The 26,543-nt window shown below is 40.5% G+C and overlaps 1 protein-coding gene across 7 annotated transcripts in view; it reads left to right on the forward strand.

The window, feature by feature from the left end:
* Nucleotides 1-26,543, forward strand: part of LOC100286710 (serine/threonine-protein kinase MARK1) — an 87,999-nt gene that overhangs the window by 18,709 nt on the left and 42,747 nt on the right. For 4 of the 7 annotated variants that reach the window (XM_014131219.3, XM_014131223.3, XM_014131221.3 and 1 more), the window contains exons 2-3: nt 1,519-1,722; nt 8,317-8,370. In XM_014131219.3, coding sequence (XP_013986694.1) covers nt 1,519-1,722; nt 8,317-8,370 — 258 coding nt within the window. Of the gene's footprint in view, nt 1-1,518; nt 1,723-8,316; nt 8,371-24,374; nt 24,399-26,543 lie in introns of all 7 variants that reach the window. The other 3 variants (XM_014131218.3, XM_014131220.3, XM_014131222.3) reach the window with 1 other exon arrangement.

Here is a 26,543-nt window from a genome sequence, read left to right on the forward strand (position 1 = left end):
AATGCATCACACATGGGCTGCCTCAGAAGTAGACGGTGACACCTCAATTCTTGCTATGCATGCGGTGGGTACAGCCGCCAGGGTTTCAAAGTAAACAGTCAGATCACATATCCAGGTTAGAAGTCCAACGTCAACAAATTGAGATCCAGTAACTATTTTTTTGGCCCACAACCCAATATTGATATCAGGCAATTATTGCGACCTCACCCTGTGAAAAATGTGTTAGAATCAACAGCCAGTGACAGTCTTAAAACTCAGTCTGAAATACTCTAAAATGAAAAAGTCAATCTGAAGTATGGTTTGAAGTGAATTGAAATGAAATGCATCAGAGGTATTGGGAAGTTCAGGAAAACATCAGGGAAGATCATCACGCAATAATTGTGTATGATCTGTGTAGAAAATAACATTACTTTTCAATTTGATACATCCAATTGGCGACAGATTTTCATGCGAATACTCTAAAATCCGCATAGAAACAATGTGCATTTTCCCACCAGAGACGTTTCCATCAAATGGACTTGTTGCGTATTAAAGGTTGTGAATGATGTAGTTCAATAACTTTTGCGGTAAAATTCCAATGTACCAAATAAAAAAGACAAGTTAAATGGGTTTCCAATGCATTTTCAACTCTATTGTTTTGTCGCTAAAATGTTGCGTTATAAACTATAGCGAATGTGCCCACTCTGGTTTTATTATTGACAAAAGAGCAAGATTGAGAAATAAAAATAAACGGAAGCCAAGCATCGATCATCCTGACACCAGAAAAAGACCCTCGATATTTATTGGAAAGGAGCATGAAGCTCATCACTGTGCATTTTCACCACCCTGTGAAGTATATCATAACTTATTTCATCAGTAGCCTAATAAACTGCACGCTTTCCCGAGTTGTAGTGGGAGGACCATACAGCATATCATCACGTGACTTCGATATGACGGTTATAATAATCAATATTATGCACATAATAGCGTTTCCACTGCATTTCTCGCATAATTAATTTTACAGGAACGAAAAGATCCCATCTTGTCTAATTGATTTGTTTTGTTGACATTTGTAAAGTTTAGACTAACATTTGCTGTTTCCATCAGGCCTGTCATGATTTTTATCTGACATGTACTTTACTGGATGGAAACCTGATTTATGTAGCAGATATAGTATCGCTAGCTGTTTTAGCTTTCTGACTGTGTAGAAGAGACGTGCATGTTGCTGGTGGGAAGCTGGTCTAGCTGTAATGCCGCAGCCTCTGGCATACATCTTTGATGTTGGCATAGGTTTAAATCTGGCCTAATACTTGACACAACCTCTCTATCGTTCCACACTTTGATCCTCTATCTGTTCAATCAAATATTTTTTTAAACCGACACGTTGTTCTCCACCCATGTCACATTCTTACAGCACACTTCTGTGGAGGGCTACCAGGAGCCCCCTCTCTATCGTTCCACACTTTGATCCTCTATCTGTTCAATAAAATATTTTTTTAAACCGACACGTTGTTCTCCACCCATGTCACATTCTTACAGCACACTTCTGTGGAGGGCTACCAGGAGCCCCCGGCCCCGCCGGCTAAGTCGGGGAGTCGGCACAGCCTGCCGAGATGTCGGAACTCTGTGGCGTCCACGACAGAGGAGCAGCCACACATCGGGAACTACCGGCTGCTCAAGACCATTGGCAAGGGGAACTTTGCCAAAGTCAAGCTGGCCCGGCATATACTGACAGGACGAGAGGTAAGTTTCCTCAATTATGAATTTGTTGCTGTCATTTACTGAACTGTATCTTTGAAATGTTTTATTTATTTTACCTTTATTTAACTAGGCAAGTCAGTTAAGAACAAATTCTTATTTTCAATGATGGCCTAGGAACAGTGGGTTAACTGCCTTGTTCAGGGGCAGAACAACAGATTTTTACCTTGTCAGCTCGGGGATACGATCTTGCAACCTTTCGGTTACAAGTCCAACGCTCTAACCACTAGGCTACCTGCCTCCCCAATCCAATGTATGTATGTGATTTGTATAGAAACATAAGTACATTTCGAAATTATTATGTTTCAGTCAAATATGATCTGTTTTATAATTATTTGTAATTATGTTCTGGCCCCCTGACCATCTGCTTAAGAAACAGTCGGCCCTCAGCTGAATCTAATTGATGATCCCTGTTCTAAGAGGTCATGTTGAGTCAATTTCTTTATTTTAAATGCCTAAACAGGAAATAACCCAGTTTTCCTTCTTTCAAATTGGTCTCACGCGCATGGTATGTTAAGTTTGACCTTGTTGAAAATTGCATGTGTCTTGTTTGGTACACACACACAAATATTTAGACATTGGATTCATGCCAATAGCTTGGCGATTACATATAAAGACTCAAAAGAGATGTGGAGTTCCTAAAGTTTACATTGTTTGCATGTCCAAATTTCTCTGGATTTTTGGTTTCTGGGCTCAACAAGACTGAGTGAAGCGGGAATCTTGTGAACTACAGAACCAAAGTCCTGTCCCATATCTCTATGAAAGCAGATGTATGTCTTTTTTTCTGACCTTAAAGGTAGTTCAATGTCCCATGCCTTTGGTATTGTAGATCCAGTCTGTGCCCTCTAACCCAAAGGAATTTAAAAAGATGAGCACCAAATAAGATCAGAAATGATATGGTGCTTATCTTTTCATTTTGGATTGCCACAACAGGTGGGATGTGGATTTATCAACATCGGACCACTTTTAGTCTGAAAACATCTGACACTTTGGTTTTGGAGTGAACTGTCCCTTTAAAGTGGAATTGACAGCGTTTAAACAACGTTTCAGATATGAAACAATCATATCAGTCAAAAATATAAAATTCCCAGTTTATGCTACAAAACCTACTTTATATATAATAGAACCTACTTTTAAAACCTATTTGACTCTACATTCCATTATGTACACTAAGGCATTGTTGGCAGAAAAGATGGATGCAGTTTATGCATGATTAATATAATTCACCAATACATTTCTTGGTAGTGTCAAAAATATTGCTATCAGGTTGTAAATCACAGCTGGCCTGGTACATTGTTTGCTGCCTCCATTCGGGATGCACTTTTTCAGTTTCCATTACTCAATATTTTGGACAGAAATTGACAAATTTAGTCTGGGAATGACAATACTCTCTAGCCTATTATCCACATTATGACTGACTTGTGATCATTGCCCTTGCTAGATTGTATCTATTTATGTAGCAAGCTAAAAACACAGAGCCTAACGTTAGCAAGCTAGCTGCTAGGAGGATGTCATGTCTTTGGAGGAATGAGTGACTGACATTTTCCCCTCATTGTTTTTCGGTGGCTACACGGCTAGACATGCAGGTGTCATTTGGTTACGGTAACGTTAGCTAGCAATAACCTCAATTACTTTTATCCAGGTAGCATGTCTCTTGCGTTCGCAAATTCACTCTGGCTATCTACTCTGATTTCAGAGCACTCTCCTCTGAGTAAGACCAATAACTGATGAATTTACAAAAGCGCAACACAGGCCAAAAAAGTTATAGTCACGAACGCTCTAGATAACAACATGTAAATAGCCTAGCTAATCATGGTCAGAGTGAGGTGTTCTCTCATTTGTCTGTAAGTCGCAAGCTAACCAACTTTATCTTGGGTGCAGGCAAGCTACACAAGGACGAGAAGGCTACAATTCCCATCGTTTATCGGTGCAATTTTGAAGGCCAACTAGCTGAAAAAGTTTGAGAGGGTGTATCAAATGTTCCTTTGTTAGATTTTAGCTCATCTTGCTCTGGCTAGCATTAGTTGTTGATGTGCGTAACTGAGGGAGAGAGAGCCTACCTTTTTTTCATGGTTGTTTGATCAACAGGACTGTAAAGTTAACGAATGTAAGAAGACTCATGTTGTATTTATATATTTGCCGAAATCCATTCCGGTGTGTTCTAATGATCTAAAAATATACTTCAGACTAAAGTCGCAACTCCTTTTAAACACACATCCAGTTCAAAGTGAATGATGGCAGGCCTGTGTGGCAAATAGCTTGTTTGCATAAAGGCCTACTGTAGTTACAATTGACATTTTAGTCATTCAGCATACGCTCTTACAGTATTGAGTAGGGCTGTTACGGTGACTTATTCACCCCACACCGGTGGTCATGATGGCAGTCAAATTCCATGTGACTGTTTAGTCACGTTAATTAGGTTTCTCCAAGCTCTGGTCCTGCTGGTGGTCATTAGTAGCCTACCAAACTTGTTCACTTCCTGGTACTCAGCACTCTATTGTCCCTCTAATCACTCTGACATCAATGCAAAAGTAATCAAAAATCGAATCAAACACTTCATGAGAGCCAATGAGCTCATGTTGCACAACATTTCTATAGGCTATGCAATTGCTTGAGAAAACAGTCCTCTTAAAAAGAGGATCCCATCAGCTTTTTATAGGCTAGGCCTACTATATTTATTTCTCAACGTTCCTAATATTAAGCACATTGCTTCTCTTTACAACAGGAGTATGTACTACCTGGATGGCATGAAAATGAACTGTGGAAAAAGCGTCCTCTATTCGCTATTTAAGTGCATAGATGACGTGTATTTCTTTCCCCCTGCCCGTGTGCATGATAGTTTTGATTTAGAATAGACCACCAACTTCATACATATATTATTTAGTCTATGTAAAGACAAGATTAAATCAAGAATAGTCTGATGGGTGACAATATTAGCCCATCACTTGTGAATGATGCCCAACTTAAGGCAAGAAACAGCCATGGCTTTTTTTGTGACTTTTTCCAATCGTAATCGCACACCTCATGTAGCCTAGCCCATAGGTCTATATGTTTTAAGGTGGCCAAATAACTTATTGAAATGAAATGCATTAATCCGCTTTACACCGGGTGTAGTCTCTAACTGGGATACATATGCAGCACATGAGTTTTGGGGAAGAATTTTCACCATAAAAATGCACCTTTTTTCTTTTAAAAGCATTACATGCATAATCACATTTCTGTTTTTTGATGCTAGTGGTTGTATTAATTTGGGATATATCGCATCCCAGAACTGTCCCAGACTATGTTTGGAAGATTTCTTTCTAGAATAGAATAGGTCAACTTTTGTACTATGGGGGATAGTAGATTAAAATTGGCTAGAGCTTTTGCTGTGCGTTAGGCCTACTCATCTTGTTGGCTGATGAAAAGAAAATTACAGCTCTTCCTATCTTCTATATGTTCCTCGGAATTGGATAAGGACGATCACAGTTGCGTCCCTAATGTGTCGGTCTTCATTTGTAGCCTGTGAGAGAGACCCGATCATGTGACTGAGAGCCAGGTGAGTGAGAGGTGCTTCGGCACGCAGCCAGGAGAAGGGAATTATAATTACATTCAGCCCAAGGGCACAACGGCTACTGGCCACAAAAGACCTGGATTTGTTGGGGTGGCATTAAGGTCACAGAATGGGGATGCGGCTGGGATATTTGGGGCATTATCAAGTGCTTGTCAAATTGTGACAGAGAGACTGATGAAGTGTGTACAGCCTGCGCAAAACAACAATGCAGAGCTCATGCCTTTCATGTGACTTTTTTCAAATCATCATCAGTCGCATCATGCAGCCTTAGAATCTATTAAAAAATCAACACACAGACCAACATTTGTATCACAACTAAAGTTGCATAACTCTGAATTAAGCATATAGGAGTACCTGTTTCTTTGTTAACCGCTCAACACAGAATAGACACGTGAGCACTCAAGTCATTTGGAGAAAATATCCTTTCTATTTTATTCAGCTATGTTCAATCATATTCTTCATACTATAAAATAATGCCACGGTATTCTAAGCAAATCTTGTCTGCTAAATGAGCTAGTGTAGCCCACAGCCATATGGCATAGCAAGATCAGGGCATAAGGACAACTCAAGAGTATGCTATTCTGTTCTTGCTCTTCATATCATGTTTCTTTAGACCTCTTTTTAAATACAATTTCTGGATTTATTGTGATGGTGTTGGCTATATTAAATAGATTTATTAGACTTTTTAAAAATGTAGGTGTTCCAAAAGTCTGCATCAGTGGCTTGTAGGCTGTCCTAAATCTGTTTATGTTAATTAACGTGAGACCGGCAATTAGTTGCTTGACAGTCACCAGCTCACAAAATGTCATGACCACCACAGCCCTAGTAGTGAGTACATACATTTTCATATTTTTTTGTTATTGTACTGGTCCCCGATGGGAATAAAACCCACAACCCTGTCGTTGCAAGCGCCATGCTCTACCAACTGGCAATGGTGCACTGTTCTGCATGGACTCCGGTCCTGGATGAGACGGATGTTTATTAATTGTCCAAACACACCGCCGCTTTCTCACTCTATATTGCTATAGATTATTTTTTTGAAATGCCTTAGTATATGTAATTCCCAAACATTCTAAGAATGTATGAAAACGTGAAAATTCCCATATCTAAGTGGTCGCTTGTCAGAACCTAAAACAAATAAAAAGTGTCTTCTTGGGGGTGTATGTGAACGGATTTGAATACGATTTGATGTTGCTAAAATGCTGTCAGCCACTTTAAGACAAATCAAGAGTTAACAAGATATGGCTGCACTGGTTGCCCTCACCACCCATTGACCTCAACCACTCAACAATTCTCTTTCAGTGTTGGCCAAGACCTCAGCGCAGTTTAAAAAGTCTACTTTTGAAATGGAAATAACTTTGGCTGAGTACTCTGACCCAGCATGAGCCACAGTATAGGTTAAATTATTGATGCAATGTACGTCAGTACTCGCACCAGAGTGTTGAGTGAGAGAGGTTGTTACGTGTGAAATCAAACATTCCGGTATGCCTACTCCAAGATTGGCTGATAGGATGCGAATGCTTATGGTGTCGGGAGCCTGCTGTTTCTACCCAGTAATGGTGACCAATTACATATCCATATTTCAGAAGAGGAGAGGCTGTTTTTTGCAAGGGAGGCATATTCTGCGGTGCCTTTGATTCGCATTATGCTAGTGTCATCTACCTCAAAAATGATTGTGTGTTGATTATAGTGATTATGGTTAATTGTAGTCTCGGGGACTGATGCAACCTTTCTCAGTGACGCTTTAAAATGATCTATGGCACACTGGGTTGTAAGAGAAGAATTTCATATGCGTCTTTTAAAGGCACAGTCTGTAACTTTCACCTCAAGTGCAGCTGCAGCCCTTCTGACCAGTTTAGAATCTGTGGGGGTGGATCTGGACAAATGGAACTGCTGGTGAGTTATGGTGTGTCTTTTAAATGACGCTCTTGCTGACGAGTTTGTACACCAACACGGGCCCAAATAAATCTACTTATTCCTCCTCTAAATTCCACTTTGAAGCAGATCATTTTTTTGCACCAAGAGGACAAAACGGCAGCACTGCACCAGCTCAGATTTGAACCAACAGCCCTCTGATCCATTGTCCTAAAAGCAGCCACAGTCAAGTTAAGGAGCGTCGCTTTAACTGTCGGACCATAACTTGTCTCTTTGAATGGTTAATCTTAGAAATTACGGATCGGCACGAGAGCCTCTGGTCTAGACCTTGATAGATGAAATGGCCGCCTACTGCCTTTCACTATGAGAGTGTAGGCAGATCGGCATCGCGTCCGAGGCTTCCTTTAAGATCCCTCACTCAGTGGCCAGGATCCATTTTTATTTACCAATATGAACGGAACCAGCAGAGCCTGTATTGACCTCAGCAGTCATCTCTAGACATTTCTAAGAGCAGTCTCTCCTGAAATTATGGTTGAGGAATGTCATTACAACCACCACCTCTGTGTGTGTGTGCGCGCGGCTGGGAGGTGTCATTGTGTTGGTGTGTGTGCGTCCAAATTACATTCTCAAACTGTCCTCCAGTCAAAACATAAATCAGTTTGTGCATTTGCAGCCTCCATAACAGGGACAGAGTTTTTCTATTTTGTTTCGCCAGCAGACAGCAAGAATTGGGCCTGAATAGATTTTCGATTTTGAGCTTGAGTTACCAACCCAAGGCTGTCGAAATCTGCACTCTGGTGACTTGATCCTTGAGGAAAGCACACCTCGTGTGGTGCTACCCATGATGCTAAATTACCATTTAATCATAACTTTCTGTCTGTATCCTAAATGGCACCATATTCCCTATATAGTGCACTACTTTTGACCAGTGCCTTATGGGCCCTGGTCAAAAGTAGTGCACTATACATGGAAAAGGGTGCCATTTGTAACACAGCTCTCTCTCTCAGAAGCTCCTCAAACTCCGTTAAACCTAAGTTAGGATAGAGGATCAAAACCTTCCATTGTCAACACAACATGGGTGATGTCACAGGGCTTTGGCCTGATGTGATTAGTGTGTAAAGTCTATTTCTTGTTTTGTCTCCGCTCCGTAGGTTGCCGTGAAGATAATAGACAAAACGCAGTTGAACCCCACTAGTCTACAGAAGGTAAGGCCTCACATTCAAACAACTCTTTCTCTCTCTCTCTCCCTTTTTCTCTTCTCTTCCTCCCCTCTCTTGCTCTCTCTGTTTAACACAGTCTATGATGGGTGAGCACAGAGATCAGATGATGATATCAATACAACCTCCCTTTTGAGTTTTGCGTCAGACACCGGATGACATTGTATGAAAGACCAGAGCCACACAGGGGTCATGTTCGTGAACTTTTGCTAAGACCATTGGTTTAAACCATTGGTCTTAAATGGCTAGCTGCTAGCTTTTTTCATAGGCCAACCTGGCAAAATTAGCCACGGTGCTGGGGCCGACTAGCTGAGCAGATAATTATATCCGGTAACTAAGTCCTTATCAGCCAATTAAAATTGTCGACATAGTTGGACCTGATCCCAACACTTTTTCACTAAAGCATCCTTACCAGAAATCCACTGCACGTTCTGATAATCAAATTAACTACGTCACATGCAAATATGTGTCTTGACAATTAACTCAGTGAATGGTGCCTAGTTCCACTTATGCTGTAATTTTGGATCCCCATGGGGTGATAATTTTTCTTTTGAAATGTAGAATAACATTCATTGAGGTGTTGTGTCGAGAGAAAAAAATTCTGTCATCACCATGCAAAATTAAGATTGGGAATGAATTCCATCAGGAATCTTCAGCCTTGTTCACAAACACATTGCTAGGACCTAATAATCATATTGCATGGACGTGTATACCTAAATGTAGGCCTACATCATTTTATATGCATTGTTATAATTATCTCCTTCGTCACATACACGTATATTTGACTTGAGGACCAGCAGTGGTAATTCCTTAAAAACAAAAGAAAAACTTGCTCCGTAAAGTGACTTGAACTCACAGCCATTGAACTTTGAGCCAACTGTCTTAGCTGACTATAGTCATAATGGTCAGGAGAAAATACAACCAGTTGACAAGATCTTCAACATCTTATGAAGGATGTAGATACAAATATAAATGTATAATCCTCTTAAAAAAATAAATAAGAACAATCTCGTGAAAGCACAAAATTTGGTATATATGCGGAAACGTGCCTTACTGCCTTTTGAATTTTGTGTAACATCAGTACAGTAGCCTGGTCAAGGAAGCATCATTCAAATACACTGAGTTAAAAACATTAGGAACACCTGCTTTCCATGACACGGACCAGGTGAAAGCTATGACGCCTTATTGCTGTCACATGTTAAATCCACTTCATTCAGTGTAGAGGAAGGGGAGAAGCTTGGTTAAAGAAGGATTTCTAAGCCTTGAGACGTGGATAGTGTATGTGTGCCAGTAACCACGTTTCCATTCAACCATTTCACGCGGATGAATTACCGATTTGAGTGTGTCAAGATCTGCAACGCTTCTGGGTTTTCCACTCTCAACAGTTTCCTGTGTGTATCAAGAATGGTACACCACCCAAAAGACATCCAGCCAACTTGGCACAACTGTGGGAAGCATTGGCGTTAACATGGGCCAGCATCCCTGTGGAATGCTTTTGACACCTTGTAGAGTCCATGCCCTGACAAATTGAGGCTGTTCTGAGGGCAAAAGGGGGTGCAACTCAATATTAGGAAGGTGTTCCTAATGTTTTGTACACTGTATTAGCACACTCCACTTACCAAAACCATTAGTAACAAACAAAAACCAAGCAGTTGTCATGCATGACTGTTAGTCGCTTTGGATAAAAGCATCTGATAAATGGCATATATTAGTTGGATAGTTTAACTATCCCTCTAGTGGCCAAGTTGACCTGTTTTAACAAATGCAATTGGATAGTGTCTCTACCGTTTAAGGTCTCTGATAGGTTATTTGTTTTTTTATTACTGGATGTAGTTATCTGCTCAGCTGGCCATCCCCAGAATCATGGCTAATTTTGCCAGGTTGGCATATGAGAAAAGTTGGCAGCTTGCCATTTAAAACCTTCCTCCATTTAGCCTCCAAGCCATCCATAATAGCAACAATATGATAAGGATTCTAATTGGATAGTGATGTCACATGACTTTTGATGTCAACGTGCTGCCAATGGAAATTCAACATCTCAAACACAGTTGGCTAAAATATGTTGAACAGTGAATGCTTATTACCTTTGATGCAGCGCTTCCATTGGTTCGGAGATGTGGTTGGGCCTATGGCTAGGCCTTGTGATGTTAAGAGCAACCTTGTTGTGTCTAGGTCTGATAGGAGGGGCTTAGCTGTAGATAATCTGGGTTTGGTGGAATAGGATTGAGTTGCACCTAGACACTGATCTAAAATCAGTTTAGCCATTTTCACCCCCTAATGGTTAAAGGTATAACTGGGGGATGGTAAGCTGGTCCTAGATCAGTTGTTAAGGGAAACTTCTACCTACAGCGGGGTTGGTAGACAGTGTCGAACAGAAACCTCACTAGATCCCTTCCAGCAGAAGTATTTTAAAATGTTGTCCTGTGTGTTGAAACGTAACGCATCTGCGACACCTGCAAGACCTTTCTCTTTCCAGTAACTTAGCTGTGACACAACAACAAACCTGAACCAAAATCTTCTGACAGTCCTCCATTTCAAACTGAGCTTGTTTGTGAGCTCAATCAGTGGTCTCGGGGGAAGTGTGCTCGGTTCACTGGAAATATGAGCCTGAACCGGGAGACAGAGAAGCATACCAGGTCTTCTCTTTTTACATTGAAATCCAAACACCAAAAATCCCCTAGGTACAACTTTAGCAGGCTATGTCATCTGGTGCGGCCTGGGGAATGAAATGTTGGTCATTACAATACCATTATTATAGGTTTATATGCAGAGGGATCCTAGCAACGCACACAAAGAAACCCAAGAATTTCTGGGATTGCTGAGCTGTAATTTCATAAACTAGCGATTTACCAATTTAACAAGTAATACATTTATCTAAAATGTACAATGATTTTTTGGGGGAAAAAGACCAAGGGACATGTTATTATCTTAGTGTTTTGGATATGGGTTATAACCGTTTAATGGATGAAGAGAACTGTGGCATGACGATTGTATAAAATCAATATGTGGGTCTATTTTGTGCCTCAAAAATATGCTATGTGAAACTAGCTGGTCTTTGTGAGGTCAAGCCACCATTGCATTTTCAGCTTTTAAACTCATTTCTGCATATCTATATACTGTGGTATATTAAAGGTCCAATGCGTTTTCATCTTAATATCAAATCAAGAGTATTTTCTGATTTTTGTTAACAAATGCGGCAAAATGCACAAAATCAAGTGTTGTTTGGATTGTCTTGTGTCAGGTGAATTGTTGTGTCCTCAACTTTGGTCTAATAATTTTCCCATAACCTCCAAACTGTTCACTTTCAATTGCTACCATGGTTAAGCATCTGCTTTTCATATTTCGTCTGTAAGAAAGATTTTAATTTAGTCCTATCCATATAGGCCCATTCCCACGATTGTCAAGGGTTAAGATGGCGCGTCGCCTTGTTTAAAGTCCAAAAGCGGAAGTCGCATCGCAGGCTTCTGGTTGGTTCCGTGTTTCAGCTCGGTAATGAGTCACGCTAGAGTCGCTCGCTCATACTCTCACACCACGAGCAGTTCTGGTGGTGGATGTCATTCAGAACACCCTGCATCGGCCTGTCTAGGATGGATGGATGGATGAAAGGAGTGGATGGATGAATGAAGGGATGGATGATCTTAACAGATAGATGGACAAACAGAGTTACAGACATATCGTTTAGGTACAGTTTTCCTTTAGTACATGAAACAGGACGTAGGCCGGCTTGTGACTTCTTCATAGGAGGCAGAATCTGTCGATAATGGCCCGAGACACTTATAATGCGAGGGCCATCCACGCTATCGTATTCCAGCTGATCAATAGCTCGCATTAGGCCCCATTTGCCCTGTGAGGGTCAGTGATTTCTGAACTAACCACATCCTCCCCCAGCCAAGGGTGCTTTGTCCTTCAACACAAAGGGTGCACGTCAGTAGTCTAAAAAGGCCTCCTCCCCTCGTCTCATTTTCTTCCATCTGTGCATACCTGAAATAAAGTTGAATATAGTTTAGAGACCTCTCCTCATTTTTATTTCCAACTGAAAGCAAATTCCTAAAAGGCATTCGACATATTGCTTTCACTTTATCCCGTGTTTTCAGAACAGCGCAGATGAAGAGGAGAGGAAGCCGCATTGGACTATCGAGACGCACGCGCCATGAGTTCTCGCATTATAAAAACACGGTGTGGGATTTGTCAAAGCTCCGCAGGCCTGTTACCCTGCTAGTATTCTGCTACATGATTTTTTTCCGGTGTGGTCGGAAAAGCTAAAAATGGCCCAACGTCTGCCCGTCAATTACTTGACCATGCTGCAAAGTATCTCCAAGGGAAGGAATTTTCAGGGCCTGTTTTCTGATTAATCATTCGAGACTGCTCTGACTCCCCACAAGACACATCTCTGTTGGCTCGCTGGTGGAGCAGTAGACTTGACCAGGGCATTTTGATTTGTGCAGCCCATAGTCCCATACTCATAAATTACCCCTCTTAAATCTTGAGTGGAATTTGGCCAGCATTGAATAGATCAGTGGTTCCCAAACTGTGGGGCGCAGCCCCTACGGGGCACGAGAGGTCAGCAGGGGGGGGCTTTCAACTTACTCTTGAAAGTAATAGTAGAATGCACAAGGTAACATTTCGAAATTGGGTAGTGCATCATCAGGTCCTCTTGTCATGTTAGTCATTGCATACCTTAGAGCTATTTATAACTTGTCAAATGTCCAGATCAACTTGTCAGCTAATGTTTTTTAGCCCATAGATTTTGTGGTAATGTTTGAGTCACTCAAATATCATATGAAAACAAATTAGACATGGCAAAATGTATAAAATTGCAAGAAATAACCTTTAAACCTGCAACATTTTCTCTCTGCCAACAAGAGGGGCGTAAACAGTTTGTGCCATGAACAGTGCTTGTGCCCATAGAAATAGATGTGGCGGGATGTTCCCCAATGCTGGAAGGGGGGCCTGAGTGAAACATTTGGGGAACCCCTGGAATAGAAACTTGCTTGGTAGGCTATGTATTGGCAAGAGAATGTCCAAATTGTTTGTGTTGCCCTCCGAGTATCAAATATGTCATTTTATTTTGGGATTTAATTTGTCTGCTGTTGCCTGTACGTTTTTCATGCCGTTATATCATTGGATGATAAACAATAGTATCCTCATTATCTTTATCCCAAGGTAGTTGAGGCTACTCAGGATGGTCTTCCTCTTCTATCAGTGAATTTCATACAAATCAAAATTGTGAAAAGTTAGTTATTCCTTTTAGATAAACTATAAATATATTTACATTAGGGCTGTCAAATGATTAAAATAATTAATCAAGTTAATAGGATCAGTGAATCACGATTAATCCCCCCCCCCAAAAAAAATGTGCTCAAATTTGGCCCTAAAAAATATTTTTTTCCCCCATTTTTAAAAAGCATTGCATTGAGTTACAGGCAAACTATGCTTTGATTTGTAAGGTACGGAAACACAATTATCTACATCAGAATGTTTTTAATAGCATTTGCAACATAAACACAAAAGTCACTAACATAGCTTTAAGTAGGTCTACTCCATCTTATCAATGTTCATGACGTTTAACACTTGCGCATAGCAGTCTCTCTGACACACACACACACACACACACACAGCTTTAAGTACTGTTAATGCTTCAAGCATTCTAAATGAGTGTCACTCTAGTTTGGTTCCCCAACTGGCTTCCGGTGGTCTGAATTTTGGCCCCCCAGTTCTCTGAACAAAAAAATCAACTATTTAAAATAATTGTTGGGCATAGCACTGTAAAAACACCAGCAAATCAGCTCCAAGTTTAGGAAATCTGTTCCATAGTATTCCCACATATAGTAGAGGGATATATGTGATCGTGCACAAATGTAAGCAAGGTTTGAAATTATTATGTTTTAGTCAAACGTTACGTCTGTTTGGGATTCTTGCGGTCAATTTGCAGTCAAATTATTTGTAGGATTAATTATGTTCCGGCCCGCGGGAGACACACTATGGATACAAAGAACAGAGCTTTTAAACTTGTCCAACAATGTTATGAAAACACTTTAACCATCTGTACTGTTCAGATAACTTTACACACACAGGCCTGCACACTCTCGCTCTCATTTTTATTTCACCTTTATTTTATCAGGGTGTCCTACTGAGACCAAAACACGGTCAAAACACATTTTTCAGTAATACGGTCCTCAGTCAGCTTTTTGAATTGCCAGAACATAAAATTTAAGAAAATGTTGAAGATTGTTCCACAAATAAGGTGCAAGAGAACTCAAAGCTGATTTACCCAACTAGTGACCAAAGGCATTTCCAGAGTTAATCATCACTGAGACTAGGTGTGGTAACTCATATTTCTCAAGTTTAGTAATGATGTTAGGTACAGTGGGACTTTATGTAAAAGGGCTTTATAAATGAGAACATAGCAATGTATCAACCTACGTGACATCAGAGGGCCTTCCAACTTTCTTGACAAGAATTACTCTCACTTACTCCCGCTCTCACACTATTGACTGTGATATTGATTACTGCATTGTTGGGAAAGAGCAGGCAAGAAAAGCATTTCACTGTACTCTTGCACCCCACTCTTGCATATGCAGCCTACCTTTTGAAGCATCTCTTTGTAGAGCCTATTCCTTTTCAGTTCTTCCTGTGCTATTTACATTTGTGCATAGCCTAGTCAGTTATCAGGTTGCTAGCTAAGTAACAAAGGTAGGTAACATGACTAGCTAGCTATAAAAAAAAAAAAGTTTATTAAACCAACAAATAGCGGCTCACGAGTAGTTTAAAACGGCCTGTGACATGCACACCAATCCGCAGCAGAAAGAAAAAAAACGAAGCTAACTTTCACATGATTTTGGATAGAGGCACACAGTCGTCAGTCATGCAAAGCCGCAAGCACTGCCTGCATCAGTGTTGTGTTCTGCGCTTAAAAGGGTCCGTGTGGTGAAGAAATGGATTAACGGCGTCAAAAAAATGTATGCCGATAAATGTCACACGTTAACTTTGACGGCCCTAATTTACATGTCACCAAACTAAAACGCATTGTTTTGCAGTGGTCTACAGTAGCCTCAGCAGCACTCTAGGGTAAGGTGACCAGATTTCTGAAATTAAAACCGGGGACATTTCCAGTTCGGCGGTCAATATATCATTAAAATATCCAATGTTATTATTTATGAAATAAAAAAAGGGGGGGGGGACAATTCCGGTTTCATGTATTTAATCTAACCTAACAGGCACACTGTCATAGAGAAAACAACTATATTACAGAAACACTACAGACAAGACAGAACTGTCCAATCTGAACAGCCATTCAGTGGTCCTGGTAGTCTGGGTAGAATAAGAGAACATGAGCAAAATTGAAAAAAAAGCGTCCCACCCCTGGTACACCCTATCAACAGCAGGTGAAATATCAAGAGCGCCAAATTTGAACACAATTAAATGTCATAATTCAAATTTCTCAAACATACAACTATTTTACACCCTTTGAAAGATAAACATCTCCTTAATCTAACCATGTTGTCCGATTTCAAAAAGGCTTTACGGCGAAAGCATAAAGTTAGGACAGTACATTGAAAATAGCTGTGTGTAATGTTTTGTCAATGCAAAGACAGGCGTCACCAAAAGCAGAAAACCAGCTAAAATTATGCACTAACCTTTGACAATCTTCATCAGATGACACTCCTAGGACATTATGTTAGACAATACATGCATTTTCTGTTCTATCAAGTTCATATTTATATCCAAAAACAGCATTTTACAATGGCGTTGATGTTGAGAAACTATTTTCCCTCCAATACCGCCAGTCAATCAGCACAACAAATTAAATAATTACTATTCAAAACCATTGGTAAAATATTATATTGTCATTCAAAGAATTATAGATTAACATCTTGTGATCGCAACCGCATTGCCAGATTTAAAAATAACTTTACTGGGAAATCACACTTTGCAATAAACGAGGTCCTGTGCTCAGAAAAATAGGCTTGGCGATACAGACTAGGCGCCATGTTGGAGAGATCTAAAATCAAAAATACTATGTAAATATTCCCTTACCTTTGATTATCTTCATCAGAAGGCACTTCCAGGAATCCCAGGTCCATAACAAATGTAGTTTTGTTCGAAAAAGCTCATAATTTATGTCCAAAAAGCTCTGTTGTTAGCGAGTCCTGTAGGCTACTCAAAAACATGAACGTCGCCCGCCGGACTTGTCTTCACCAAAGAGGGAAAAAAAAATATTTACGTTCGTTCAAACATGTCAAACGTTGTATAGCATAAATCATTAGGGCCTTTTTCAATCAGAACTTCAATAATATTCAAGGCGGACGATTGCATTCTCTTTTAAAACGTATTGGAACGAGAGTACCCAAACATGCACTCGCGCGCCAGAGTAGTATAGGCCATCCGCTTATGACCAACTTTCCAAGTCTCTTGTTCGGTCAGTTTTCACAGTAGAAGACTCAAACCACTTTGTAAAGACTGGTGACATCTAGTGGATGGCGTAGGAAGAGCTCAATGATTAATAAGTCCCTGTGTGTTTCAATGGCATAGGCTTAAAAGTAATTCAACACATCAGGTATCCACTTCCTGTAAGAATTTGTCTCAGGGTTTTGACTGCCATATGAGTTCTGTTATACTTAGACACAATTCAAACAGTTTTAGAAAATTCAGAGTGTTTTCTATACAAATCTGTTAATAATATGCATATCCTAGCTTCTGTAGGAGGCAGTTAACCTCTTACATCTAGACGTTCCGCTAGCGGAACACCTGCTCCAATATCCAATGATAGGCGTGGCGCGAATTACAAATTCCTCAAAAATACAAAAACTTCAATTTTTCAAACATATGACTATTTTACAGCATTTTAAAGACAAGACTCTCCTTTATCTAATCACACTGTCCGATTTCAAAAAGGCTTTACAGCGAAAGCAAAACATTAGATTATGTCAGCAGAGTACCCAGCCAGAAATAATCAGACACCCATTTTTCAAGCTAGCATATAATGTCACAAAAAACAAAACCACAGCTAAATGCAGCACTAACCTTTGATGATCTTCATCAGATGACACGCCTAGGACATTATGTTATACAATACATGCATGTTTTGTTCAATCAAGTTCATATTTATATCAAAAACCAGCTTTTTACATTAGCATGTGACTTTCAGACAGCTACCCCCGCAAACCTCCGGTGAATTTACTAAATTACTCACGATAAACGTTCACAAAAAACATAATTATTTTAAGAATTATAGATACAGAACTCCTTTGTGCAATCGAGGTGTCCGATTTTAAAATAGCTTTTCGGTGAAAGCACATTTTGCAATATTCTGAGTAGATAGCCCAGCCATCACGGCTAGCTATTTAGACACCCACCAAGTTTAGCCCTGACCAAACTCCGATTTACTATTAGAAAAGTTTGATTACCTTTGGTGTTCTTCGTCAGAATGCACTCCCAGGATTGCTACTTCAATAACAAATGTTGGTTTGGTTCAAAATAATCCATAGTTATATCCAAATAGCGGCGTTTTGTTCGTGCGTTCAAGACACTATCCGAAGTGTAAATAAGGGTCACGCGCACGACGCATTTCGTGACCAAAAAATTCTAAATATTCCATTACCGTACTTCGAAGCATGTCAACCGCTGTTTAAAATCAATTTTTATACCATTTTTCTCGTAAAAAAGCGATAATATTCCATCCAGGAAAGCGTGTTTACGTACAAAAGAGAGAGAAAATAAAAGCATGGGATCCCCTCGTGCACGAGCCTGAGTCTCATAGTACTGTGACTGGCCACTATCCAAACGCGCTAATGTTTTTCAGCCAGAGCCTGCCTCGATATCATTCAGCTTTTTGCCGCCTTCTGAGAGCCCATGGGAGCCATAGGAAGTGTCACGTAACAGCAGAGATCCCCTGTATTGGATAGAGATAATCAAGAAGGCCAAAAAATGGTCAGACAGGGTACTTCCTGTACAGAATCTTCTCAGGTTTTGACCTGCCAAATGAGTTCTGTTATACTCACAGACACCATTCAAACAGTTTTAGAAACTTTGGAGTGTTTTCTATCCAAAGCTAATAATTATATGCATATTCTAGTTTCTGGGCAGGAGTAATAATCAGATTAAATTGGGTACGTTTTTTATCCGGCCGTGAAAATACTGCCCCCTAGCCATAACAGGTTAAATATGGGCACATATTTTTTTCAAAATTCTCAATGCCCCCTAGCCCCAACAGGTTAACAACATAATAAAGAAATAAGACCGTGATGAGGTTGGTAACTACATAATATACTTATACCAACCTAATCTGTATATTTCTCAGAAGAATGTATCTTCTTCAGGATTGCTCTGTCTTTGGCCAGCTTCTCCATGAACTCCTGGCAGGGGAGGATGAAGTTTGTCTTCACAATAAGCATAGCCTTGATGGTAGGAACAGTGAACCTATTTCTTGTTGCTGTCCAGATATAATTCATTCTGTTTCTTGGAAAAAGCCATTGTACCTCCTCTGTCTGCTCTTCTTACTCTCTTAACGTTTTCTTCTGCTCCAATCTTTCTCCTCTTCTTTTCTTCATTCGTTTTCCTTCTCTTTCTTCTTTTCCTTCTTTACCTTTCCACCTCACTCTTCTACACTCTCCTCGCTTCAGTCTTTTTACTCCCTTAATTTTTCCTTCTCCTTCCTCTCCAATCTTTAATAATAAGTAGTACACTATTAGATAAAAATTCTTTGGTTAACAGATTCCCATTGCTTGCCTCATTTTTGTATTTTATTTCAAAACATTGTTTGGAATAGTAAATTGGCAGGCTCTGTAATCATATCTTTACCTTTCCTCCTCTATCTCCTTCACTCTTCTTCCTATCCAGTCTTCCTCCTCTCCTTCCTCTCCACTCTAACAGAAAACATTATGCTAATGTAAACCAATGAAAATTTCTAAATATATTTTCACACTACTTATTATAATGCCAAACCATAAAAATTGTAATCTACAAATAAATATTCTCATAATTAATTGTATATTCATTTAATATAATCATATTTTCAAAATCGCCCGTCCACTGCATGTTTACATGTGAACGTATTTTAACCTGGCTACCATGACAGTAGCTAGGTAACCTAGCTAGATAACTTAGTCGACATAGGTTATGCTAGCTAACATTAGCTATTTAAAACCTTGTAGAGCAGATCATCTAGCTAGTATCTCAAACGATTGTAACTTACCTGGCTTGAAAAGACGTTTGTGGTGATGTTTTGGATTCACTTGACACTTGCTAGCTTCTGGATGAGTTTTCCACAGCAGTTTTCTCTAAAACTTGCAAGTAGTTAGTAGAAGAAGAGTGAATGAAGCTGCTATAGCGAGCAGCCCCTCTGCTGGACAAAACAAGCACAACGCGATTGAGACGTCAACTGGTAGGCTCTGCTGCCTGGTCTTTCTTGCCACGTAAAATATGATTTAACTTTGCAGTCTGTTTTTAATGCACTGTTAAAAACGGGGACATTTCCAGGGACAGCTCCAGCCGGGGACAGGCCACCAAAAACGGGGACTGTTCCCGGAAAACGGGGATGTCTGGTCACCCTACTCTAGGGTAGCACCATGGTGTAGCCGGATGACAGCGATTTTCCCATCCTCCTCTTTGTACATTGACTTCAATACAAAATCTAGGAGGCTCATGGTTCTCACCCCCTTCCATAGACTTTCACAGTAATTATGGCGACTTTTGAAGGATGTCCTCCAACCTGTCTGAGCTTTTGCAGTATGAACTGCATGTTGTCCACCCAATCAAAGGATCAGAGAATGAATCGAGTTCTGAAAGCATAAACTACAGCAAGCTAGCACTGCAGTGCATAAAGTGTGGTTTGTGGTTGACTCAGAGAAAGACAATAGTTGAACAGTTTTAAACAAATTAATTTCTTAAATTAAGGAGAAGCAGCAGAGAGGGAGAGAATTAGCATTTCTTTTCTAGGTTTACCTTTCACTTAGCTAATGCAGCTAATTTAGCCTACTCAATAGCCTGACTCAGAGGAATGCTATGTATGTTAGCTAGCTATCCAAGACTGCAACTCTTCCAAGTCAAGGTAAGCTTTCGGTTGTTAATTTATTGCCACCGGGGCCTGCCGGTGTAACTGCTAATCTGCTTGCTGTACACTAACGTTACCGCGTGATTGTACACATGGATTGGATTAGTGTTGTCACGATAACAGAATTTGATTTCAATACCCACACAAGGTTTATTATCACGATACTCGATACCATAACGATACTTGATAGCACAGCAAAAAACTAAGCATATTAGCCAAAGTCACAGAAATCAGCATATTTTGCGTATCACAAAGTACTAGGGTAGTGAATTAATGTTTGCTTTAGCTGTAAGCTAGCAAGGAAAGTTAGACTACAAAGCTGAAAGCTACTGGTATCGTCTTGCATTGTAAAGTGTTCTAGCCTTTATGGACATTGTTTTGTGAACAGTAATGAACAGTTTCAACATTTCTAAATGCTGTCACATTATTCATGTGTGTTAACTTATTTGCAGCCCAGACTCCCAGTGCAGGCTAAGTGGAGCAGGCACGGCGCGCTGATAGACAGACATAATCCGTGAGACATTTAACAGAACCGTTTTTGATGTTCCAACGTCGGAAAAGTAGTTTCTGTATACCGTACCGCACGCCTTAGTTCTAGTTTGTTGATTTTAATGGTATAACGTTACAATGGTGATGACGATGTAGGCTGTGTAGCGATTTATGGTATGAAAGTTTGGCTATTTAGAGGTTTTTGAATCTGCTCACAAACGGCTGTGTTGTGCACTGAAGTCCACAAGCGAAGGAAAAAGGTGAGAGGAGGAGAGCATGTAGATGCGAGAAGGAATTGTACAATGAACAAATGGATGATGCTGTTTGTGGCTGGTATGAATGTGAACTCTATTAATTCTGTCGATTCTGTTGCAAAACTTCTTTCTTTTTTTTCTTTTTTTTAACGAAAACAAACGGAACGAAATGGGGAGGGACCTACCTGAATTTATCCAGTAATTTTAGTTACAACTGTTTGGACGAATGATTACCCCAGATCTGCTAGATGCAGATGAGTGTGCAAGGTGGTATTGAATGTGTCACTCACTGTCTGTCACCTTGATTACCCCGATTTGTATCTTGACCTGTGCACTTACTTTATAAACTTTTTTTAATTTGTTGGCTAGGTAGTAGCAAACTCATAATGGATAAAGGGCAAATTCGAGTATCATGTAGTAGCCTAAACCTAAACCTTACATTGAGCTGGGTGAATGGAATATGAGTTAGTTATCCAATATGCTGAAGTAGAAATATGGCCATGCTCATAAAAAAAAAAAATGTGCTCCCTAATCTAAACGGCACCGACCGCCACGGTCATATCAGGTCGGTTATGATATAGTTCCCATAGTTGGAACGCACCAGTCACATGAAGGCTAATGCAAATTCAGGGGTCAGAACCTGGTAATATCAGGATGTTGGATGGGACATAAACCAAACAATTTCAATGACTAATTTCTCTGAACAAAAATTCACTAAATTCACTGAGAATACATTACAATAGTCCGAGTCGCAACTCCATACTACTAGTCAGACATGGAGAACTGATGCTGTATAACCGTTATAGGGGTGGGATGGGCGTGGGGTCTGTGGGTGGTTTTTGACTATTTCTTTGGGTTCCTCAAAAGTTTGGTCCAAATCGGATGTTAGGTACTCTATTTATATGAATCCTGTAAAATAAAAGGGCCTATAAGTGTGCAATCAATTAGCTTAATTTCTCAGATCAAATTTATATTTCAACAAAAGAATGTTTGCAGGAATGCTAATCTTATCTGTTTCTAACTGGGGTCCCGAGTGGTGCAGCGGTCTAAGGCACTGCATCTCAGTGCAAGAGGCGTCACTACAGTCCCTGGTTCGAATCCAGGCTGTATCACATCCGGCCATGATTGGGAGTCACATAGGGCGGGGCACAATTGGCCCACCGTCGTCCAGGTTTGGCCGGGGTAGGACGTCATTGTAAATAAGAATTTGTTCTTAACTGACTTGCCTAGTGAAATAAAGGTTAAATAAAATAACTACAGAAATGATTTCAGAGCAATCTGAGATGGTGGGTGTCATGGCTTGCTGATATGACATGGAACAACCCAATGCAGAGTCTGCCCATAGAGTTAGAAAGAGGGCTCATCTTTGTACCTGTGCCATAATGGAAAGAGGGCTCAACTGTGTCAATGGTTGTGACTTCTGGAAGCAATTAACAAGCCTAGCTTAACCAGTCTAGCTAAACGGACATTTTTCGGCGTGTGCGTCATTGTCACGTGTGTGTGTGGTTTGTCTTGAGAAATGTGCAGTCCGGCTGCTGCACTGAACAGAGTTTTTAATGATGTGGGGTAAATCAGAGTGCGTGTGTGTATGAGCGCCTGAGAAAGCGGTTCAGCGGGAAACCAAGAGTGAGTCGGAAAGATGGACCCACAGACACAGATATCCAGAACACTGTCAATGAATTCCACCCTCGCCGGAAGTTGTACACTTGTCAAAGTCAGCTCGGAATGTTGTTGTGGCATCGTGGTGGAATTCTAAAAATATCCCCTAGATTTCACCATGTCTGTTGCTCAATACACAAGAATGCATTACAAATTGCATATTAAGAGTGAGGAGAAAGGAGCATCTTTAAGGACCTCTGAATAGAATTTGTTGGGTAGTCAAATGTGGTGTGTTTTGTGAGGAGCCTATTGAGAAAAATGATAACAGAATGAAGTCAGGGTAGTGTTAATTTCAATTGAGAAAATGTATATATTTCTAATTTGATGGTGCTCAATAACATGGTAGCACTCCACAACTCCGTAGTCTGCGACAGACTAAACTACAGTTGAATTACCCAAATAGTACTCTGGTTGTTCAGTGGATACTATTCGATGTTACTTTGTCGTTTACGTCCTCCAATTTGACTTGGTACAGAAACAGACTGGCAATTGAGCATGGGTTGGTCCATCTATAGCCCAGTGGGCGGGTTTTGCGCAGGATGGTCATTAAATGTCTAACAATGGGGGCCTCGAGGGAGAAAAAAAAACTGTCTGGTTTGTTAGAAATGCCCATGCCAATTTCTGGTCCCAATGGTTACGTAGACTATTTCCTAAGCATAACTGTAGTAGTATAAGGCTGCCGTAATGTAAAACATCTCCCATTCCTACCCATTATTAATTAGTAAGGCTGCTTCATTTGTCTTAGTTTGTTTCCTCTGTTTGTTTCCTCTCAGTTTAAGGTTGATTTGACTTGTCCATTTTCAGTTGGTGTACTCAAGCGTGTTCCATTATAATACATCAGTCTGAGCTATAAGGCCACTTATACTCTGCAGTTACCATGGTAGTACTTGAGCAGCTAGCTGTATATCATTCTCATATAAAGCCTTTCATTCTAAAACTACTGTAACTGTACTACTAAAAGGCAGGAGGCCTTTTTTGCCTTTTGGTAGGCTGTGATTGTAAATCAGAATGTGTTCTTCACTGACTTGCCTAGTTAAAGATCAAAATAAAAACTCTAATCATCATCATCTGATCTGCTGGGGTCGACGGGATGAAAAGTCTGTCTTCCAGAGCTTCCTGTCCTCCATTGCAGACGCAGTCTCCTCCTCCTCCAGTCCGGTGTCACTCCTTAGCTGGATAATGATGTTAGTTGTACTACTATGAGTACAAATAATACAATACTAGTAAACACTGCATGTTCCCTGGGCTGGTACCCCTCTGGCCTATCTGCTGTGTCAGGCCTGGACTCTGCGCTCAAGAAAGACGAGTCGGGAAATTTTGGAGCGCGACAGTGCTCGTGAGGGGAACAAAGGGACCGGACAGAATCCAAATGTGATCAATTGATCTGTCACTCTGTATTGTTGGGGGAGATTTTTGTTGGGGCCGGTGGGGATGGGTGTGGCGAGAAAGAGCCCCCACCCCTCTCCTGCTTCCTGCTGCTCCATCATTTAGCCTTTTGCCTTTCTCTCTCTCTCCCTCTCTTTCCATCTCTTCTTTAGTTTCGCATCTTGCATTCTAAGCAGGTAGGTGACCTTTCCGCTTCCCGGACTTTTCCACACACTGTTGTCTGTGCGTGTCTGCGACACTTTCATTGTAGCGTTTACTCTTTTATGTGTGTTGTCTTCATGTGGATCACACAGGTTTGTGTGGGCGCGTGTATATGTTTGCCATATTTTTGAAGTTCGTACAATTTTCACTGTGAAAGCACTGTGCACGTCACTTCATGGATGTCCTCACTATCTCCTATGTGGCTGATCACCCTCCCCCACACATTTGTACTGCTTCTTCTGTGATAGTGTTTCATTATCTTTTTCAACACCATTTAAAAACAACTTGTGTGTTCCCGGAAATCTGGAGTAGCCAGAATAATGGAAAAAAGTAGCTGTATTTGATATCGCTAAATGTATTTTCAAAGGGGGAGAATGAGAAATGTGTTGTTTGTATAATGTGGCCAAAATGGCAGCTGTTCTTACGATGGCTGTCCTATATGTGTAAATTACTAAATATAATTTAGTTTTGTACACATATTACTTCATTAAATAGATATGTGTGTTATTAAAGGCCATGTGGGCTGGGCACCAATAGGTGTATGACACTGGAATAGAAGGAGCAAGCTAGGGGGGCGCGGTGGCATGCCCCACCACAAAACTTTTGCCCTACAAAATCAAATTTGGTAGCCACTTTAACACCCCAGTAACATAAGGTGTTAGTGGTCAGCTATTTGGCTGGCAGCTGGCACTTATGGAACACACTGGTCTAAGCTTTGTCTGGACAACATGCCAGTCATAGTGCAGTAGCACTGCTTGTCCTATAACAGTGGTCACCAACCGGTCGATCGACTTGTCGATCATCAAACATTTCTGTAAAGAAACAACAACGATAAAGCCTTGTGTTCCTATTTTTTTATTTGTCTCGGGCTGTTGTTGGTAGGTGCAGCCAATTCAGCTGCCCTGCGCGCCGGGTAGGCAAACTGTTGCCATTTCATGTGTCTGAAGGTACAAACTCTGCCTTCCCGGTGGGCCTGGAAAGGAAATCAAGTGCACTATGCCTTCGCTGGCCAATCAGATTGCTCAGATGACCGAGTCTGCAGTCACGTAGCAGGCATAAAAGAAAGCTACGTCAAAATTGATACTGTGAGATTTTAAAACCATGACTAGAGAGAGAGACAGTCAACGAATACAGCAAAGAGCTGCTGTTTTTATGAGTTCATGTTTAAGTTCTTACTCAGCAATGTCAACACTTTGTATTCAACACTTTTATAACCCATAAAATGCGCGTTCTTCCTATTTCCACTCAGCGCTACAACAAGCAGTGCAGCAGTAATGAATGAGTAGGAAAGTGTATCTATAGGTTTGCGTTATTATTAGCGGATTGGGTCTTTTTTAATATCAAGGAATATTTCACTTTCTCTTTTCATTGGAGTAACAACATGAATTTGTGCAGGAGGCAAAAATAATGTGGTGCGACTCGCGTTTCGCCATCAGCTGGAAGACGGTGTCCTTTTTTGGTCAGTGTCAGTGGAGGAAAGGGAGAGCGGAAGGATGTTGAGAGACGGACCCTCAGTCTGCTGCTCTCACCCTCCGCTGAGACTGACAATCAGATGAAGGCACCATCAGCCCAGTAAAATAAAATAATTTAAATGTATGCTCACTCAGCTGTGCCTCACAAGTAATACAACAATGGATCTATTACCAGGGTGATCATATAGCCTACCTCAAATTTTGAAAAATAATTTTAAAAAATGCCCCGAACAACAATGCATTGGCAGGTAAATTCAAGCAAAGCCAGAATGCGGTGATAATGTATTGGGCCTAGAGCTTACTGCACAAACCTCGTTGCTACAGTACTGTTTTTAATTGGTTAATGTTGTACATAGGCTTACATTTTTTAAGTCATGTTAATAAGAATCAGAGCGGTAGATCTATGCATGCATTTCGACTCAGTGATCTTGACTCAGAAAAGGTTGGTGACCACTGTCCTATAAGGATCATTTTTATTTCTGTTAGAGTGGAATTCCACTCCCATTTGTATTTTTTCATGCTTTATTACAGGTAGTTTAGAAACAGAGGGAGAGAGCGAGATAATGGGAGGAGGAGACATAGCAGGAATAGAAGATGCAGGAATTGAATCTAGTCTCTGGTGGGAAGGCACATATGTGGTTAAAGGAG

The sequence above is a fragment of the Salmo salar genome, chromosome 12, assembly GCF_965601325.2.
Source record: "Salmo salar chromosome 12, fSalSal1, whole genome shotgun sequence".
Lineage (NCBI taxonomy): Eukaryota > Metazoa > Chordata > Actinopteri > Salmoniformes > Salmonidae > Salmo > Salmo salar.